Below are 22,221 nucleotides of genomic sequence, written 5' to 3' on the forward strand. Positions count from 1 at the left end.
GATACAGGGGCAAACAGTCCACGTAGCTCCTCACATGGCCAGGCCAGGAAATGAAAGCACAATTTCGGTAACGGCCCATAGTAAAGTTCGTTCAAATCATCTATTACTGTGCACGCACACTTCTGTATACAAATATATATTAACCTTGTAATAAACTGGAGATGCAAAGACTGTGGTCTAAAATTTGTACAACAGACAATTTTGCATGTGCAGCTTGACTCCTCCCAGCAAAAGAGGCAGTGATATTTTAAGTGCTACCAATTGCAAGCAAAAACTCTTTTGCATGACTTGCACGTAATTTTGTCATGCTCGTGTTCACACTGGCTACATGTCTTGGCCATACATGGATACTTTCAATATCACCACAGTCGCAACGTGAATTAATGTTAACAATACAATAGATTCAGACTGTAATGCATACGAAATAGCCAACATACAGACATTCCCTAAAGGTATATTAAGATTTAAATTTAAATAGTCTTTAACTGTCATAGAATCATAGAAAGTTTTGGGTCGGAAGGGACCCCTAGAGGTCATCTAGTCCAACCCCCCCGCAGCGAGCAGGGACACCACTAACTAGATCAGGTTGCTCAGAGCCCTGTCCAACCTGGTCTTGAATGATTCCAGGGATGGGGCCTCCACTACCTCTCTGGGGAACCCGTTCCAGTGTTTCACAACCCTCACTGTAAAGAATTTCTTCCTTATATCTAGCCTAAACCTACCCTGTTTTAGTTTAAAACCATTACCCCTCGTCCCGTCACTGCTGTCTCTACTAAAAAGATTGTCCCCATCTTTCCTATAGGCTCCCTTTAAGTACTGAAAGGCTGCAATCAGGTCTCCCGGCAGCCTTCTCTCCTCCAGGCTGAACAAGCCCAACTCTCTCAGCCTATCCTCATAGAAGAGGTACTCCAGCCCTCGGATCATTTTTGTAGCCCTCCTTTGGACCCGCTCCAACAGTTCCGTGTCCTTCTTGTGCTGAGGGCTCCAGAGCTGAACGCAGTACTCCAGGTGAGGATCTAAGGAATTCAGTGGCTATGTCTACATGGCCCTGTTTGACCAAAGAGGCCTTAAAAAGGTCACTCAGGCTAGGGCTCCCCACCCGCACGTAAGCTCCAGACCCAGAGTATGTTCCCAGACTTTCCGTTCACAAAGAGTAGGCTGTGCTAGGGCATAACCTTACTCCACTTGCCACTGTAGACCTCTAGTAAGTCTTACTCCTAGCAAACTTAGCTCCTAAATAGTCTGCAGCGTGTTCCACCATCTGATCCTACCTGTTGCCTTCATAAATAGCCCTACTATTACCCACAAGCACCTTGTCCCCAGCAGCCATCAGTAAGCTTGCTGTTCTGCCTGCAAACACAAGATCACCTTTTCCAACACCGCCCCCTGAGTCCAGAGGATACAAGGATAAGACTGGGTTGGATGGGGCAGAGGACAACAGGTCTAGGTCCACCCCAGGAAATCATTGTGTTTGTGGGGGACTCTGACACTGCTCTGACGCAGATTTTTGCTGAGTGCTTACAGACTTGGTTATCCGGTATTTGATCTGAGAATGAGAAATTTCTGAATGGATCAGATGAAGCTGTGTATCGTTTTCTGTTGCTAAAATATGCCAACTCTACCTGTTACAATATGTAGGATGATGAGTTGGGAGAGATGGAGGAGGATAAAATGGTCAGCCTCAAAGACTATTGTACGAGGAGTTACATATCCAGAAGGCCGATTTGGGCTTTCCTTCAGTGTCCAAAAGGAAGGTAGACACACAGTTCTAGGATGTGTATTTTTCCCCATTGGACATCTTGAATAAACTTTATCATCAGCTTGGTGAGAAGATAAAAGTGCAAAGAAACTCTAAAGTTAGAGAAAGAACCTGTAGCAAATAAGTGACGAGTACAACTCTACAATGCCTTACCTTATTCCAGAAGAGCTAACCTATGAAAAAGAAACCACCATGAGGAATGACTTCTCCAGAAGAACTAGCCTATGAAAAAGAAACCACCATGAGGTATGACTTCTCCAAACTTTAAATTGTCAAACCTGGAAAGTTCATATTAAATGACCTTAACATAATATGACCCTTTTCACCCTACAGGGACTCCCAGATTCTTTATAATGAATATTAGGTATCCCAAGAGGATATTCTGCTCACAGAATGACTGACAGCAGTCTTCACAGCAGAGTGAAATATCTTATTGGTGGCTTATAATACTACTAAACACAAAGCAAATCTTAGGTTGCCTTAAAGAAGAATCCAATTATCAGATTTATTGGAAGATGCATGTGTCAGTTGATTCCCATTCCACTGATATTACAGACTGCACCAAAACATCTTGTATTCACGTGTAAGCTCCTTGTTTCATGCTTGCATATTAAACAAATTAAATCACATTTTTACAACTTTTTACAGGATAAAACTGAGAACTCTTATTAACCTCTCAGGGAGATCTGACCCTTCACTTCAACTACCTTCCACCCTGTTTTGTATTTGATTATTTTTCACTGGATTTATTAGTAATTAAACAAAGAGTGTGCTCTTTGCGACTCTCACTTCCTCACTATAATGCGATATCTGTCTCAGTTTGTGCAGTGGTGGATTGCTTACTTTGAGAGATTGGTGTATTATATCAAAAGAAAGCAAGAGAAGATGAAAAGCAACAAGAAGGAGATAAGAAAACATAGGACTTCTGTGATAAATTAAAGGTCATATTTTGTTATCAGGAGTTTTAAAAAGATCCTTTGTACTGCCTGTGCAGCATTTAAGGAGCTAATATTGTATGGCTGCTGCTAAAATAGGCAGGAAAATTGATAGAAATCACTAAAAAGGAAGATTAAAGTATAAAAATTGAATCGTTATAAGTACAGTACCATGCCCCACATCCCTCCAAGAGTGACATTTTGCAGTCCTCCAAGGTAAAAGGACTCTGAACTGTTTCTAACTCACAATGTCACAGCATTGAAAGTTACTTTTCCTATAGAATTTTAACCAGAAGTTGACTGTAAGCAATTTCTTATTCAACAGGTTTTTGACAACTGGCAAATGGAGAATATTTCAACCCTACTGTACGTAAAATTAGCTAGGTCTGAGATAGCAACTACTGAATGTGTTCTGACTTTTGTCCAGCTAGCAATCTGGACGATCTTAATTTCGTGTTAGCAAAGAGCTGCTATATAGAATATCTCTAGACGGAAATAATACTCACAGTAAATAAATGAACAAAGGCAAATGGAAAACACTGTGCTCAGCTCTTATTCTAAATTTCTGTTCGCCTGTAACCCCATGAGTATCCAGTATTCAGGTAGAAGCCATCAATAAGGAAGGTCTTTTTTAACTATGTGCAAGCCTTGTAATTAAGTTTAGTCACACTGCAAATTCCAAAGATGGATAGGACAAACTGTCAAAAGGTCATTGCTCATAACATTGCATTTTATTGTAGTCAGAGAAAGCTTTGTGAAATTCTCTATATTTTTTCCATATATTATTTCTGCATCATTTGCAACACGAAAATTTATCTGAAACAATTGAAAAAAATCTTCTGGGGTTAAATTCTGCTCTTAGGTTATGCTGGGTTATAAATCATATTAAGATTTATAAGACAAAATAGAGTTGGCCTTCAGTTGCAATCACCAAGGCTACTGCAATTGAAGTGCTATAGCAGACTGTTTGGAGGCAATGAAGGGTGCAGTGAGGATAATTTCATGCTCATTACATGACCAGAGACACAAAAAATGTAAGAAATCCAAGACAATCAGCATCAACCCTCATCAACAGCACACAAGCTAATTTGACTGCAACTGTAAATATTAAAAACTTTGATTTCAAGTTCTTATATGAAGCAGGAAAAGCAGGTGAGTTTTAACCACTACTATGCCCCAAAGTCCTGGACCACACAGGTGCTTTATCACACTCACTGCGCCTCCGCCAAGGCTGTGTCAGCTCCTTCTCCTAGTGGTATGCATGATTACACACAAGCCAGTGGAAACAACAAAAGTGAGGTCATTATTTGGACAAGTCTTTGCCAATTGGAAGAAACCAAATGCACCCATACAGATAGAAAATAGCATTTACGAGATAAAAATCTGTTCTGTGTCAGCAGTGCAGAGAAAAAAAGTAGCCCTTGGCAAAGCAAGCTCCAGACTTTCAGTTCTGTCTAAAAGTGGCATTTCAGTTTGTGTATTTATGCCTTGCAGACATTTTACTATAAAAGAATAATCTATTTCAAATGGAAAGGTTTAAACTTGTACACATTGGTGTTTTTTAACGCTTTTGGCAAGACACAGAAACAAAACCTGTAAATAATAGAAACAGATGCTCACTGAGATAAAAGCAGAGGAGTGCTTTAGGACTGCAGAACTGTAATGAGCAGTCCACCACACAATAGCGTAATGGCCATGGGTAGACTCTTAGCAGTAACTTAGTTTTATCTGTTTAAAAGGTGAAATAATCACTAGAAGTCTTTATGAAATACAGCTATTTTTTTTTAAATCTGCAAAGTGTTACTAGTTAACTAAGTATTTTCCTCTTGTGATCATGTTTTACCTCAGGTTTTTGTGTAGTCTAACTGAGAAGACTAAGAATTATTGCGAAACATCTTATTTTGCTTTGAGATTCTGATTTTGAAGAAAACTGAAAATTGAAAACTGAAAACTGCATTACTCAGATGCTCTGGATTTCTATTTCCAAAACTTCTGTAGTTTCCTTCTTTTATGATTTAGGAATTTCTCAAGGGAGGGAAAAGATCACTTCCCTGAAATCTGTCCTTCACGACTTCTCATATTCTCTGTGTAAAAATGGGAGAAAGTCCTATTGCTGAATAAAGCACCTGTGAGGGAGGGTAAATATGAGAAAGGCTTTCAGTGTTGCAACCAACCACTCCTATGGTAAGACCATTTAAGCGCACCCTGTTCTGCAAAAGCACTTAAAGACGCGCTGAATATCAACCACAGAAGAAATTCCCAAGTGCCTTGCTAAATCATGCCCTGAAAAGGCCTTTGAAGCTGCAGATCTCTTCTTGGATGCTTTCAGATGACAGTTGGTGTCAAGGTAGCCTTGGGCAACTAGAAAAGAAAGCCATCAACTCCAATGCCAGATCTAACACATATGGATCTGCCCTACACCAGCTAACTCAATTCTTTAAGCTCTTGCCCAGAACACATTTTCATAGGAGGAACTACCCTGTCTTCAAGTTAACAAGGTCACATTTCAGATGGACAACGCAAAGTTGGCAGCTAACTTTTGTGTACATCTAAATTTATTAGCTTGATTTTCAGAGTTAATCTGAGTTGAAACACCAAAATGAAAGAACAATCAATACTGAACTATTTAAGTGCATATGAATTCACAGGGAAATATGTAATTGCTAGTCAACTGTCAATATGTTTAATCTTTCATTTTCTTTTATAAAAATCCATTTGCTAATTCAATATCCAAAAAGTAGACTCGACTTCTACTTTGAAACACTTACAAAATGAAATGTTAAATGGTGAAAAGAACAACTTTTGAAAGAAAATAGCTCTGCTAGCGCAATTTATACATCCACTTTTCCTCAGGAAACCACTTGACCTTTTAAAAACATACTGAAACCCACTATGTTGAAGAAATTAGATAAGGATATTATCATATTTCCAGCTTTATGAGTTCTAGTAGCTTCTCTAACACGAAGCACTAATGCGTTAATAAGATATAATGAAATATACTATTTAAATTATTTTTATTTTTAAATGATTGTACTGAGAATGTTGAAGTATTAAATAAATGTCTAATTCTAAGCAGACAATACACTAACAGCTAAAACCTGTAGATGGCTTACTAATAAATTATTAATACATTTCAGTTTAATAAGCATATTTTCAAGACAAAATTCAGGACTCTAAGAAGGAACTACTACATCATTCCATCAATCCACTGTCCACCACCACCCATGAAAATACTACCACAGAATCAATAGATCAGATGGGAAAACGAAACTGCCTACCATCCATATTTTTATTAATACATGCCTGGATTTGTTACTGCTTCCAAAGTAGAACACTAGAATTTATAAACAAACTTTCATTGATAAGGCTGAAGTAAACCCACTTAAGATTAAAATTTGTCTAACTGGTAGGATGTTTTAGCACAAGGCTAAAACACAGTTCCGACAAAGACTGGAGTAACATCCCGTTTTGTTTTCTGCACAGAACACCTGTGGTGCTCACATCCACAGAGCAATGGCAGGTAAGGAAAGCGTACAGATAGGAGATTATTTTTGACAGACTCTTGCCACATGGCTCATCTCGCCAGCTCAGCTGGAAAAGCTGTATGCAGGCTTACTCCACAGAACGCTTTTTAACTAAAGTCAGCTACTGGAAAAAAAATACATGTTACAAACTGTGAGATATCAGATAGAATGGCTAAGCAAGAAGCTAACGAATAATCATTTTCCGAGCTACCAGGATTTATGGATGTATAAATATACAGGGCTGAGAAAGCTGAATGACACATTAGGATAATATTTTCAGTATTCTCTTTCTGCCCTTTTGTAAGCACATTCTCAGTTTAATGCAATAGGACTGACATGTTTTAGGCATTGTGCAGCTGTTGTTTAGCACAGTAATATTTCTGGACATAGAAATTATACCTGGAAATATTATTTTTTTCTTCTTTGACTGGGTTAATTCCTGGGAAGGTATAGCTATATGTGCATTATGAACACAACGCTACCACAGTATTGTTCTTATATTGATAATAGACTCCTAATATAGACGTAGGCATAATCTGATCTGCATATCACAGGATATGAATATTGACCCACTTGATCCTGTATTCAGCAATAAAATTATTCTTTGGTTAATTCATAACCTGTAATAGGCTCCAACAGCACTTCTACGAAAATTGTCTTCTCCTAATGTGATGACACGCAGTAGAGAAAAAAATCTCTCAGCAGTGAATTCCAAGGCTCATTGTTGAAATCATGTGCTCTATTTCTTGCTTGAATTTCATAGTTCTGGTTATGGCTTTCTATGAACAACTAAAGAGCTCTGTAAGCATCTAGTGTTCCCCCCCTCACCTCCCCGAAAGCACTTATACTGTAATGAAGTCACTGCAATGAAGTCACTGCATAGTTTTCTTTTTGACACTATAAATCTGTTAAGATTGGACCTCTTTTTGGCTTATTACACATCCACCAATTTATTTTTTTTTCCCATAGAACCACAGGCCCCAGGTACAGACTTTGACATATGTTCCAGAGCTGGTTTCTTGCATTTTAGCCTTTTGTGCCCACAAAGCAATTGCCGTAAACTCCTTTGTCACAGCATCACATGATGTTTCATATGGACCAACCTGGAAGATGAGACCCCCCACAAGTGACTTCTAAATTTATATTTATAGATTTATAATTTTATTATAATATAGAATTATAAATTTCCAGGACATTGTCTACATTCCCATAACCTTCACTCCTTCCTCTTAGACCCATACCTTGGCATTTAATACTGCTGCAGTGCTTTCTGCAACTTTCTTTAAATGTTCCTGGCTTCCCAAGTGATCATGTTCACACAACACATTTGCCCTGCTGTCACTATTATTTGCTACCTTTTTTTGTCTTTATAACAGTCACATGTTGTCAGCAATGAGTTTATGCAGACTTCCAGGCCACTTACAAAAGCGGTATTTTTGAGCCCAATACAGAACCCCACTGGACATGTTTCCAGCCAATGAATGCTCCTCACTGATAACTATTTGTTGTACGCAATACAAAGTTTATTAGCTTAAGCTGACTAATGAAAAAATAACTATATTCACTGCTCATCACTTTTATGAAGAGTATCCATCAGCCTTTGGGAGTGACAATGAGATGTGTGGCTGTGATATGCAGGCTCGACAAAGTCACTGCAACACCAAACACTGCAGTGCTGCACCCCTATGGATGGTAATTTGGCTCTTAAAGGATGATTTATACACACAGGATACCTGTGAGCACCAGAGAAGTTCAAAAGTGGAGGAGGAACCCTGAAACTGAGCCCGAAACTTCGCTGCTCAAATCCTACCACAGCTTTTTGGAGTTGATGGTGCAACCATAGCACTGTCTTCAGACTGACTTTGTATTTTAGTTCAGAAAAAAACACACATGAATTTGCATTAGAGAGAACTACAGGACTAGGACTCTAAAGTGAGATGCTGAAAAATCATTTGGTTGAAAACTGCTGTGCTCTGGAAATGAGAGTATATTTTCAGGACTTAGTCCTATACCCATCTACGGTTAAACTTCTAGTACCATTTGTTCTTTTAGAAAGGGCATATTTATGCTTCTCTCCCTACTGTGCAACTGTAATTTTAAAATTTTAAGACAGTAGTGTACTAATGCCCATCAGTCCTGTAAAACAGGAAAATCGAAATTGTATTTATGAATACTTAACCCTGACAACATTGTGTTTCATTCAGCTTTTTAATGCCCGCAGAACTTGATATTGCACCAGAAAGGCTATTTAACTCCTTAGAAATAGACCACTGAGGAAAATAAACCATTCACATCTCAATTAAACCAATTTGTAAAAACATAATTTCACTGCCTTTAATTCAGTTAACTTCTGCTTGGAAGGGGTTGAAAGCAGGATGTCGTTCACGATGTTTTGTGCTTCTCATACAATGATGGATGTTCAATTTCTGCTTCAAATTTATTTGAAATTGTATATACTACAGAATCTGACTCTTGTGAAGCTCACAAGGGTTCTAGGCTACATAAATCATGCAAGCTTTTCAGTCTTGTTCTGACAGGTAGGATAGACTGCAAAAGAGACCCTCTGGTTTAGCTACACCTTGCTAGGGTCATAGTAACCCTTTGAACACTCCTGGAAAACTCTGAACTTACTTTCAAATGTACAATCTAATGCAACTATCTTGTACAACTGGTTACAACCAAGTTGCCATTAGTCACAAATCCAAAGTATTATGGAAAATGTTATTTTGAAAGTGTGAACACTGCAGTTGCAAGATGTTTTCTTTTTTTTAACCAGCAGGGCTTCAGACTGCAGAAAGCTAACCACACTGCAGGATGAAGAGACGGGTGTGCATCTTCTCTCCTGTGTTCACATGGCACTAAGGGGAGAAAGAGAGTCTAAAGCATGTACATCCTCATACGTTCAAGACAGCAATGATTTGTGTCCTACTTCATACCTGGTTAACGTGGTTCAGTCTCTGGAAAATGTATCTAGGGCAGAGCAGGTTGCCGTTTTCCCTGCTGCAGTATGAATTATAATGACTGTTTTTGAATTAGTTAGTTTAATGGAAGTTCTTATCCTGAAGACATAAAGTACTATTCTGCTGTCACACATCACAACACCAGCAAAATATATCTGGGGTCACATGCACAAATGTGCCCCAAATAAAAAAAATACTTCATTTTCTGAAAGCACCTAAAACCCAGTGGCACTGCAGAGAAATTAATTTTGTTTCCCATATGATAGATTGCCTGGTTGCGAGGCTCAACACGGCATTGATTTGTTCTGTCCTGAGAAAGGCTCCCATTTCAGACCGACTCCTGGGTTGCCCTAGAAGCTAATGGAAACAAACTGCACGGCAGAAGGAACACACGGCAGAAGTACACTATCCTACTCTTCTTCTGCATGCTCTATCAGCCACTGGGAGCGTTAATACCAGTCTTAGAGCAAACGCATGCGTATGTCCATCAAGTCACGCATATCCAGCGAGGGGCACAGTCACAATCATACCAATGCTTACTCATCTAAGTATTACACAAAAGCAGTTTTACTGAAGTCACTGGATATCGGTTCAGCTTAGTGAGTGACACACGTTGCATAAAGTCCTATGTAATCTTCAACAAGACAGCTATGAACCTACTAGAGTGCAGGCTGAAAGGAAGGAGAAACAGAGGAATCTGATGTTCAAAACTTTGCATTGACAATATGCCCCTGCCACTCGGAAAAAAAAGAAGAATGAAAAATATCTTTTAAGACTTTGATTCTATCATAGATATCAGCATTGTATTGTTAAGGAAGATTCTAAAGAGTTGCTAAAATTCCTTGTTAAAGAATTTGATTAAATAATTTTCTTTTTAATCAACAACACGTCAACCCTCCATTTTGAACTTCTCCTACCACAACAGGTAAGATGTGATATTGCATGTCACATGGTAAACATACGTCAAACCAAATAAAAGTGTGCAAAAGCATTCCTGCAAATTAGCAGCCTTTCATCCTTTGTGATATGACTTTTACCAAGATGGTTAATAGGTAACGGGCTTGCTGAAGAGGTGAATTTGACCAGCTGAGACACATTTGCCATGTCTCATTCTGAGCTCTGCTTTCACTCCCACTTTCTTCCCTTAACTTGAATCCCCACAGCTTGAGGTCTTCTTCAGAAATTCTATTTCCATATCACCCTGTGACTAATCATGGTAAGCAGGTATGGGCCCAATCCTTTGCCACGAAACACAAAAAGAACAGATATTGGTTTCTTTCAGTATTTTCGAACTATTTCTGAATCACTGCTCATCTGACATTTTCTTTCTCCTTCTAAACTAGATGCAATGTGCCACTTTGCCATATTTAACTGAAAGGTGTTATACCTTCTGTGATCAAGTAATGACAACTGTGCCACACATTTTATCAAGATCTGAATTTAATTACAGGATCTATCAAGTCTAAGAAGGGATGAGCCTTTGTATTTCACCAGGATATCCAAGATGAAAAATAAAGGAAAAAAGAAAATCTGTCTGCAGAGCTAGAGAAGCATTATTATATAGCATTATCTGACAGAAAAACCTGATAAGCTGTCAAATTAAAAAGCTGATTTAGGAAACTTTACTGAAACCACTTTTGAAAACAGACTTACTGTAGTGTCTTGTTTGGGTATCACCTAGGCTCTTTATTTAAAGATGACAGCAGGATAGAACAATTTCATAATCTCTCAAAGGGCAGCAGTGCTTTTTAAAAAAAATATTTCATTGACTCTGGATTAGCTGTAACTGAGGTTCGCTCAATGAGAAGAGGAAAATAAATCACTATTTTTTTTAATATCAAGCTTTCACACAAACAATAAAATTATACTGAAAGTGAGACCTAGATACATGCGGAAAAATACATTTAATCATGACCAAAGGGTAGTCAGAGCTGTATGAATCAGAAAAAGATGCAAGAAATCGGTTGTGCCGTTACATGTTGGCAAAGGTAAGGTAGCGTGCTGGCCTAGTTACATCCATCACAACTGCTAGCTTGTGGCTCAGTAACTAAGATTAATTTTTAATCTATTTTGATTCTTTCTAAATTAGTTTCTTGCATCTTACTATACTCTAGAGAACTTGCTGAAGTAAGTTGCATGGATTTCCTTGTCTTATTTTTAATTCTCTATGCCAATATTTTACACACTGCTATAATGCCTTCATTTATTCACACTATAACCGAACACAACTATATGAAAACAGGTAGATATCAGCTTCCTATAATAGTTATTGAAGATTTTGTCCTGTTGAAACAAACAAAAAACAATGCTATTTTAGCTTTACTTTGGATAAATAATGAAAACAACATAGAAAAGTTAATTGTAGGAAACATTTTTTGATTGACTGATCATGAGCTGACTCAAATTAATACAAGGACAACTAAAAATAAGTCTGCAAATCAGATCCTTGATTTGAAAAAAAACACAATTTGATAAAGTGAAGGAAAACAGATTGCGTAATCAATCTGAGGGGGTAGACTCAGCCAGGAAGGACACTTGGAAATTCTTTCATGCAAAGTATTAACAAAAAATTCTCTCTCCCTCTCAATTCTTTACTACGAGGGTGGTGCGGCACTGGAACAGGTTGCCCAGAGAAGCTGTGGATGCTCCTTCCCTGGAAGCATTTAAGTCAAGGCTTGGATGAGGCTTTGAGCAATCTTGTCTAGTGGAAGGTATCCCTGCCCATGGCAGGGGGGGTTGGAACTAGATGATCTTGAAGGTCCCTTCCAACACAAACCATTCTGTAGTTCTATATATACTTGGACGTTCACCAGCAAGGTTAAAATATACAAGGGGAGACCTACTAGGCTGAATAACTACACTATCACAGACTATGTCATAGGAAGTTAAAAACCCAGACTTGCTCAGCAAAGAAAGAAGTGAGCTTCAGAATTAGAAACAGAAACAGGTATACAAGTGAAGCTGCCAAAACTTAAGCTCAAAGGGCATTTCAAAGAAAGTAAAATAAATTTAAAAGCCAGAGGTTCTTATGTGCTATAAGCAAAAAGACATCATGGAAAGAAGGGGAGTCACTTTATAGTAAGGTTTATGACGATCCAAGGGAGAAAATTGGATTGACTGACGGGAATGTGTATATGAAAATGTAGATCTCCACAGCTCAGAAGAAAGCAATGTACATATTCTTAATGAATTTCTGGGGTCAGAAGGTGAGGAAGATGATCTCTGTCCCAGAACTTCAAAATAACAAGCCAGGAGTTTTTAAATACAGCTATCCCACTGGGCATGCTACTTATATTAGAGAACACAAAAAATGTAATAGCTTTACATGCGAAGGGGAAAAAAGCCCTCCAGTTAAATATTTAGTATGACCTTAGCAGTACATGGTGCTTTAGAACAAATTGAAAAGGAAAGAACTAAAGAGATGGAAGTGATTGGAAAATGAGATAAAATGCAAAACTTTACAAAATCATGTTACAGTAATCTAAATAGCTGCATTTGATCAGTTAACTGATTTTCTAGATGTAGGAAATGAAGTATATCTAATTTATCTGGATTTCAGTAAAGCATTTGATATGATGCCATGTAGCAAATCATTGACTAACTGTGGAAAACAGAGGAGTATAAAAATTGTATCGTCAAGAGCTGAATAAAAAAGACAACAAGGAATAGGATTGAACAAGGAATTTTTCCTCTCTTCTCTCTCATGTAGACATCACAGCCTGATATCCTGCTCCTGTATCTATTGACAGGGTTCTGAATACAAGGGCTGCTCATTTTAGGTCATACTTCAGGTGCCCATCATCCCAGGATGCAAGCCCCTTCCAGGAACTAGCTATTGCACTGGAGTCATCTTCTCCCTAATACTTCTGCTCCATTAAGGTGTCTTCTTAAATTCTTGGTGAATCATTCGCAGATGACAAACAGTCACTACTTGTCACATTCAGATCTGCCAATGTGTCAACTATACCACATTCTGGCCCTCATTGTTGCCCACTATATTACCTATATTTGAAAACTAAAATTCCTCAAGAGACAGTAGGTCAGTCAGACCTATCAAAGCTCTCCAAGTATTTTGGAGAGCTGACGGCACCTAGCTGAATGGCTTGAAGATCTACGTGTGCTTAAGTCAAGTAGGTATAATAAACCAAATGAAGAGCTCTACATTAAGTTAAGAAGATGAATACCATGGTGAATTCTGAAACTGCACTAGACCATGCCATAGGACCTACCATTGAGGCCACTGCAAATATGTAAGGAAAATCAGTGTTTTTCCCACAGGAAAACTACCAGGGTGGATCTCCTAAGAAAGTACCCAAGATGAGTTCCAGGGCCAATCTTCTTTGGTATTTTCTTCACTGATTTCAGTAAAAAATGTTGACCACACAATGAAATCTGCAGATGACATAAAACTAGACATTCTGGTAACTCTGAAGAGGCTGCAGATATCAGTCAAGACAAACTGAGCCGTTCTGAGTCAACAGAAATGGCACTAAAGCTTATACTACAAAGTGCAGGTCACATACTTAAGATATAGGACCAGCCACACCATTTTTTGCGATAAACCGGGATATTACAAGACAGAATTAATGAGAAAAGACGTTCAGCAGGTATATAAGTCAGGTGCAGAATGCTATTGAGCCATCCAGTTTTGAGGTATGAAAAGGGAAAATAAGATCTTAGAATGCATCGGTGGAGATGACTTTCAGCATTAATGTCTTTGTGTGTCATGTCTTTACATGAGGTCTTAGTGTTATCACTGTTGTTCACTTCCAGCCACATGTGCTTGTAAAAAATTAACTCAAAATGAAAAAAGCATCAAAAGAAAGGCTATTATGATTAGCAGAGAAATGAGAAAACTATTTTTTGAAAATATGTACAAGAACAAAGTGGGATGAACTGGAAAGTGTTCGGACTGGAAACTGAAAGAAAAGTCTTAAGCGAAGAGTTTTCTGCTAAGTTACCCTCTAAAAGAAGCAATTTATGCAAAGAAGCAGACTTGATCCAGTACATTTTTCTTTCTCATTTTTAAAGCTCTTCTATCACACAACTTTTACATAGACATGTAGAAAATGGAATGGGGGGCGGGGGGGGGGGGGGGGGGGGGGACACGACACACCACAATCAACCAAACAAAAAAACCCACTACTCTTTAGAGGGGAAGTGGGCCATTGATTTAAATACAGCCCCATTAATATTTTCTTCAGCATTCTAATGATTCTCAGAACTTAACTGGTTTTTAACTGTTAATGGAAATAATCCATAAGCTGTCTACAGCACTAAACCCTTGTCTTGAGCCAGTACAATTAATTAAAAATATTTTCTTTAAAAATTCAAATGATCTCACCTGCGTGCATTATCTTTCATATGCCAGCTTTTCTTTTACTGTTATGATGCCTATCCAACGGACCAAGTTGATTTTTTAACTTTGGGACAAGAATGAAAAATGCTTTGATGGATTAAAACATAGTTTAAGCTAGTGAAGATCTTACAAAATCTCTCGCTCTGAAAAAAATGCAAATTGCATAAACCACTAAATTTTTCATTTTTAAATTTTAGAAATGCAAAAATTGGGGGTTTTAATGCTTGTGTTTTAAAATATTTTTTGTGTGTTTTTTTTTAATACCTTTAATTTTTCATTTTGTTTGTTTTCATTGCCTGTCAAAGGAAGTATTTTTTTTTTTTAATTCTTCATTCACTAATTTTTGTCTTCTCTGGCAATCTTGAAATCTTCTAGTCTGATCCATGAAACAACTCTGCCTCTACTATTGGGGTTGTGTATTTTCTTCATTAATATTTTCACATATGGAACTTTGTCAAAGACTTTGTGCAAATAATGAAAAAAAAAGTATGTTAACTTATTCATATTTAAACCCCATTATCTCCTATCTAACCAGAGTAGGTTTGACTGTAATAGTTACCAGACAGAGACCTCAGCATAAACAGAAACCCAGGAAGATGTGACTCTATGGACACACGAAAGGACATAAAGAACATTGATGAGTTTTGCTTTCCAGATCTGGGAGGAAGAGATATTACTTGGTAACCAAGTAACTACTGGCTTAGCTGGTATTTTTCCCTTTCTCTTCTCACTAATTCCATGGACTAAATATTTTAGACTCACATCTATAGCCTGATTTTATACATACAGCATAAATTTATACATGAAATATTCATTTGCACTGTATAATTCATCTTCTATGCGTTCCCAGATGGAGAGTTCCTGAGAAGTCCTCCTGTTCTTTCCAAACACTGTTTTCTCCAAGGGAAGTAAAGTATTATGAGTCGTCCTTGTTTCACTGGCACTGCTAGTTTCTCACAGCAGGAAAATGACATGCAAAACAGGAGATATTATACTGGGCAGTATCTGTTTCACAGAAGCTTAATTGCTCAGAGCAAAACTTCAGTCTTTTCCATTGCATTTCCCTCTGCGGCAGAAAGGTAGTCTTTATTTTGTCTTTGGGAGCATTGCCCCCACCAAGTAATGAGAGACTGCTCCAAGTTTGCAAGCTTCGCAGCTCATCAGAAAAGGGTGTTCTTCATATCCTCCATGTCCACCATCAGGATTGGCTTCTCAAGGTGACAGATCTGACTGTAGAAGTGTCAAAACTCTTACCGTAGCAAAGGAAAGCACATAACAGAGAACCTAGATGTATTCTTTCAGCCAAAGAAAGAAGCAAGTAAGAAAAAAGGTAAAGACTATGTGTTGCTGGATAGATAAATAAATAAATAGAAGTCAGAAGGCTTATATACTTTCAGTGTGGAAATCAACCTGAAAGTCCCATGTCCTAACAGCTGTGGCCCGGGAGGTTTGAAAAATTACCCTATGGCAAATGTAAGGCAAGGTAAATACTGAGTGACCCTTTACTTGTTAGGTTCCTACCTCACTTTGACCATTATAATCTTGCATGGATGTGGTGATAACAGTCTGTCTGTCCATTTTATTAGAATATTCAAAGATATGTTTGTAAAAGAGTTCAAGATCTCTCCTGGCCACCACACTTACACCTGAGGAACAGATCTTTGATTCTCTTCAGAAGTGGCTGTAGGGGCTTGAATTTGAAAGGTATTTCTAAGCCAACAGTATACATGTTAGATACCTACATGGATTGCTCGGGAAACACTAATCCATTCCGAAGAAACAAATGTACTGACACAAATGTCTCCTTTTAATTTTATGGTCAGTCTGAACACACAAAATCAAGACAAATGGACAGTGCTTATCCTTAATAGGATACACGGTCATAGCTGACTCCGCATTTATCTTAAAGTCAGGTGTACCCCATGAAAAGATGGCAGATGTTTTGTCTGTTTTCCAGAATACAGGTACCAAGAGAAGCATTTAAATGAGATATCCCCTTCCTCTAGCCCTTGGATGTTCTGCATTAACAACCTTTAGCCCAGAGATCCAGAGAAAGTCTCTCAGACAACACGTGTACTCTCAGATGTTTAACTTTATGTGATAAAGCAAAACCCCAAAACCCAGAACAGGATTATTCCATGTTATACCAAAGTCCTAAAAGCTTCAGCTGCCAATTGCCATATTGCAGAGGTATTTGGCACTAACCATAATGTCAGTCTGTGGTTTGATCTTCTGCCAACAGACATGGCCTCTCAAACAGGTTTTTCTTTGGTGTGTATGCTTGATCGTAATTTCTGCTCCCCAGTCACAGAGATACATCTGTTCCAGTAGTTTGGCAGTGTTTTGGACAATCTCTTTTCTATGAACATGTGTGAGCTGCTTGTGCTGTCAGATCTAGGCCTGTCAGAGACATACCTGACAATGCCTGCTGACCCATGGGGTACTTGAGGACAGCTGCAACTAAGTTAACACTTTTCTAAGGGATCCAGGCATGAACGGGAAGGCCTTATTTTAGATATTTGCCTATATCAGACTGTATCTTCCAGATCTCTGAAGGGTCATGGGAACTGCTGAGTATTCCCAGCAGCCTGAACAGCATTGAAACCATAGACCAGTTGGCCAATATCTAACAGATCACCTTACATCCAGAAAATTCTTCATCACTCTGATTTATGATGGAAATCATGAAGAGTAATTTCCCTCCCGCTGGTGAAATGATTGTGTTTTTTCAAAAGAATCAGCACTGGGCAAACTCCCTTTGACTGCAGAAAGTGTAGGGTTATTCACAGAAAGGTGATTCTGAAAATCCTTCACAATAAATGGTGATTGTTGTGGCTTTAGAAAATCACCTTGCTTGTTCCAGTATACTTTCCCAGACTGGTAAAATGCACACCCTTCACTACTAAAGAAGGAAAATTAGAAAATTGTTTTTCTTGTTAAATAGATACAGTTATGAGCACTTCTATAAGAAAGATCCACTCCCGTGCCCGTCCCCCCCCCCCCCCCCCCCCTTTGATTTAATTGGAAACATTTTCTTTCAGGTAAGGAAGAAAAGCTTGTTTCAAATCAAATGAAATGCTTGTTCTCAGATTACCTAAATCCCCTGTAAACACTGGGCAATCTTGACATGAAAAGTCAGAACATTTTATTTAGAAAATACTGAAATTAGTATTTTGACATTACCAAAACCAATTTCCTATTATTTTCTTTTTCCTTTGGCCACAATTGTCAACTCAATTAGACCCAAATTAACAAGTCCTTTGGTTCCCTACCGTAGTAAATGCATTCTTAGCAAATCTACTTCTCAGTGTAGAATTATTACTTAACTGAAGTTACAAAAGCAGCCTGTCCACAGTAGTAGCTGGAGTTGCTACTGTGGTGCAGTCCCATCACTACAACAGCAGCCAGACAGTCAGGAAGGGGAATTAAAACTAAGTTCTGAAGCAGACAAGATAAACCATAAGGAGTAGAAAGGATCCACATGGAAAATGGAGTTAGTCTATTGATTAGGAACTCTTGACTACACAGTCAGCAGTTTTCTCATTCCTATTTAATATGATTGAAAATTAGGCTCCATTCAGGTAAGTTAATGGGAAATCACTATCTGAAAAAGAGGCCAAGGTGAAATATTAAAGTTCTTTGGGAAGGTGCAGAGGGATGATAATTATTTGGTAAAGAGACATAACACTGAATTTAGTTAAGAAAGATGGAATATACAAATCCAGTACAGATCTGGGCATCTTAGTCCACTATCAAAAAACTACAATACGCCATTCTAAATCACTGGGCTACCAACCAGCCACTGACATAATAAGCAAGTGGGAAAACAGGACAAACATTTAATAAAGGGCAGAAATTGAAGTGTGCATCCTCATAGCTCTAGCATTTTACTCAGATAAATGGCAAGAGAGAAATTTTGGAGTAAAAAAAAAAAACTTGATGAGAGTCTGGAAGAACATACATACATATCTAGATCTAAACTTCTGTTTCTGAACATCAGCCAGCCATTCCAGGACACTGAAATCTTCACATTTTTCTAGGACTAAAACACATTTTTCCCCACTATACTCCAAAAACTAAGCAGGCACCTTTACAAGTATAATCATTCTCTACCACTGGCCTTCCCCACCTCTTTTTCCTTTTACAGCTCTCTCATTTCACATCTACTCAGATACCACCTGAAGACACGATGGCCCAGAGAAAACATAACACTCCAGTCTAGTGGGATGGAGAATGATTTACAAGAGAAACGTGCTAGATCCTACTCATCTTGTTGGGTCATTTCTGCGTTTTATGCAGCTCTAGGATAAAACACATAAAGCAACTGTGAAGCCCTATGGAGCTTTACCATATAATACTTTTTGCAAGGTGTCTACCTCTCTGACTGTTCACAAAGCAATACTGGAGAATCATGTGTGCCACACCAGGGAAGAAACCCTTTGCAAGAGCGCTGAACTCTGGGCAGCTCTTGAGACCCAGGACTGAGTTCAGACTCCCTACAAATCCCACACAGACTTGGGGCAAGCAGGGCTACAGCTCTTTTGAAAAAGATGCTCACTTTGAGTATGAATAGGGGTACTCACTGCATCCTCCTAGCAAGTGATGCAACACCAACTGTTACTGGGCCTTGGGTGCCGTTATCTACGGCAGTTATATAGGGCTATATGAAGGCAATGAAACTGGAAAATCCTCAGCCTCTGACCAGAAGCTCCTCTCAGAAAATCTTCACCCAATATTTTAAGACACTGCTCACAAACCAGTAATGTCTTGTTGTCAGAGACTCCAACCAGAAGTGTAGTTCAGAGTATAATGTTTCCTTGTAAAGAACGGAGAATTGATCAGTTGGCAGGCTTTAGGCAATGAACTGAGGTTTTTAAATATTATTTTATTTTTTAAAAAAGGAAATCCAGAATATTTAAGAATAGCAAACTTACTAATTAAGCTGCTAATTTTGTTTCTGTTCTTAATTTTTAAAAACCCAGAAGCAGGAGAGATAGTCTGTGTTTATGTACAGTGGTTCAGGCTCATTAAGAAATTACGCAAAAAGAAACAATTCAGAAAACAGTCACAAAGCAAAAAAGAATATTCTTTCGAGCACTGAAATGAAAGCTAATGAGCCCTCACTCATGCAAAGAATGAATTCAGTCCATAGTGTACAACCGCAAGATGGCCTCCACCCAAAACGTGAGCAAAGGGCAAGTTAGCTGGTTAACCATTACTGCCAGTACTACTGTCAGTCCCTAAACCAGCAACAGCAGCGACACATCTAAAGTGGATGCAGCAGCATTTGCCAAACTGTGTTGTCTGATATCTTTAAGATGTCACTTTTAGAAATACTACTTTTAGAACTGGAGACAGTGGTAGCTTTTCATGTGGTGCCATTAATAACCTCAGAGCAGTATCAACCTTGCTCAAAGGCAGCAGTTTTCAGGACAAGCCTGTATCTTTTCTAAAAGGTGTATCAATACCAGTTCGTGAAGCAACAAGTGTTTAAAAAGGGTTTAAATAAAGAGTGCCAAACCTGACAGAGCAGCATGGAAACGTAAGAGAAAGGTATGACTAGATGCTCTCATGCTGGGAAGGGAGAAGAGGTGGAAGGTGAGAAGGAGGAGGATGGATTTTGAAAGCGATGTTATGGTACGGTAAGGCCAACAGCAGCCTTGGAAAATCCAGCAATAAAGCAAGCCAAGAGATTCTGTACCTTGGCTGATGAAGAAACTGAAAATGCCTTTGAATGCAGCTTGCATATGGATTGCGAAAAGAAGCTCAAGAAGCTCTAATTTTTTGTTTTCTTTTTTTCAAAGAAAACATCCAACCTCCTTCCACTCCGCTAATCCATCACAAAGAAATCATTCTATTTTCTAAATTGATCTATGTTCAGTATATATAAATTCTGTGTGCCGCTATCTTCACAACTCAACTGCAGTTTGTCCTTGTTGTAGCCACTTCGTATTTTCATGAAGAAACAGAAGAAAAACATGTTTTCATGCACTTCATTTAGGTAAAAAAATAAAAGAAACAAAACACCACCAATTCAAAACAACACTTTCTCTTTTCTTTTCTGCTACATAGGTCTTGAACACAAACTAAGACACACTCCTCCCCGGCTTCCACCATCTTATTTCAGCTACCATTTACCAAACACTGCAAAAGTCAGAGAACAAGGAGGGCAAGGGGGAAACAGGAATACCTGAAAGATCACAGGACTGTTTCAGTCACTATCCCCCTTTCCCTCAAGAGGTTATCAGCTCGCAGAGATGTGTCTAACTTAAAGCCATTAATGGTTTCTAACTGCCAAAACTGTTATCCATTCATAACACACTAGCACACAGGATTTTTTAACAGCTCCTGCTATACATAATTTCATTTGTGATGCATACTTTCATTTTTATTTTAAATTCTTAATTATTTCCAAGAAATTATATGAAGGGTGATAGTTCACCTGTGGAATATTTTTTTTAATTGTTTTTATTTTTTTAAAAGTCAGGTGAGCAGCTGGACAATTCAAAAACCAGCTAAAAAACCCAAATCCTAAATACTAATAATTAGTACAGGGAATGGCTTCTGCATTCCTTATTAGTGAAACATACCCTCCCATCCCACTCAACCCCCAAAATGAAGAATTGTCTACTTTTAAACAGAGAATTCAGAAATATCATTTATGTAACAGCAAATATGCAAACCAGAATACCTTTCACTTGCATCTCTGGATTTGCTGACTTTTGTTTAATAATATAAAACACACAGAGATAACATGCAGATTTGTAAGTTACCATTAACGGCTCAGTAGTCCTATTCAATAAGAAAGGATTTGCGTATCTGAAAAACCTGTTGCCTTTAAAAATGAATAAATTAGTAACATGATAATCTTCAGTGTGTGGCATTTGCATAAAATCAAGTATGGGCCTGATCAAGGCAACTATTCACATGAGCGGTCCTGTTCAAGAAACCAGCATCACTTGCATAAGTAATATCCTGTAGCTGGCATTTTAAGTTAAGGCATCTTAATTTGGTTTGGTTGTACAACAAATAACTGATACACCTTTTGATTTATGCCTGTTAGAACACTTCTGCTAAATTCATAAGATTCAGACTGCTTTAATAACAACTTGTAATTAAAAGAACACAGACAACCTTTTCCTTGGTAAATATTTTACCCCGTCACTTGGAGATCAATTTGGAAGTCACTTTACTGTGTAGCTTTTGTCAAAGCCTTTTTCCCCCCCCTAAAACAATAATCCAATAAAAACAAATGAAAACAATAAATGAAACAACTATTTCATGCCTTTATAACTGTATTTTTCCACTCCCAGTAATAACTTGAATTTGTGCTTTTAACTCACTTAGGAAGTGCCATCATCATAAACTGCACATTGCTCAGGACTAACTACTTAATTAACTACTAAAACACTGCAAAGGAGCTGACGTTGTACTAAAAGAGTAGCAAAATGAGCCAAACTCCACACATCCCCCACCCTCTTACTCACAGACGTTTGTGTAAGCCCTTACCTGCTGGGTAACGTTCTATAACTGGCCAGTTGTCCACCTGTAACGTGGCATTGCCACCACTTCTTGTGAAACGTACTACATGGTATTTTCCATCATTAATGATTGCGTTGATCTCTTCAATAGAGATGTCATCAGTTCCAACATTAAATTTAACTCCAATTTTTCCCTGGTGCTG

General features: G+C 38.2%; 1 protein-coding gene across 30 annotated transcripts in view; it reads right to left on the reverse strand.

Annotated features, from left to right (window-relative positions):
- Positions 1 to 22,221, reverse strand: part of NRXN1 (neurexin 1) — a 738,722-nt gene that overhangs the window by 105,468 nt on the left and 611,033 nt on the right. For all 30 annotated transcript variants that reach the window (XM_075413190.1, XM_075413188.1, XM_075413180.1 and 27 more), the window contains one exon: positions 22,047 to 22,218. In XM_075413190.1, the coding sequence (XP_075269305.1) occupies positions 22,047 to 22,218 (172 nt within the window). The remainder of the gene's footprint in view (positions 1 to 22,046; positions 22,219 to 22,221) is intronic.

The sequence above is a fragment of the Opisthocomus hoazin genome, chromosome 2 (genome assembly GCF_030867145.1).
Source record: "Opisthocomus hoazin isolate bOpiHoa1 chromosome 2, bOpiHoa1.hap1, whole genome shotgun sequence".
NCBI classification, from domain to species: domain Eukaryota; kingdom Metazoa; phylum Chordata; class Aves; order Opisthocomiformes; family Opisthocomidae; genus Opisthocomus; species Opisthocomus hoazin.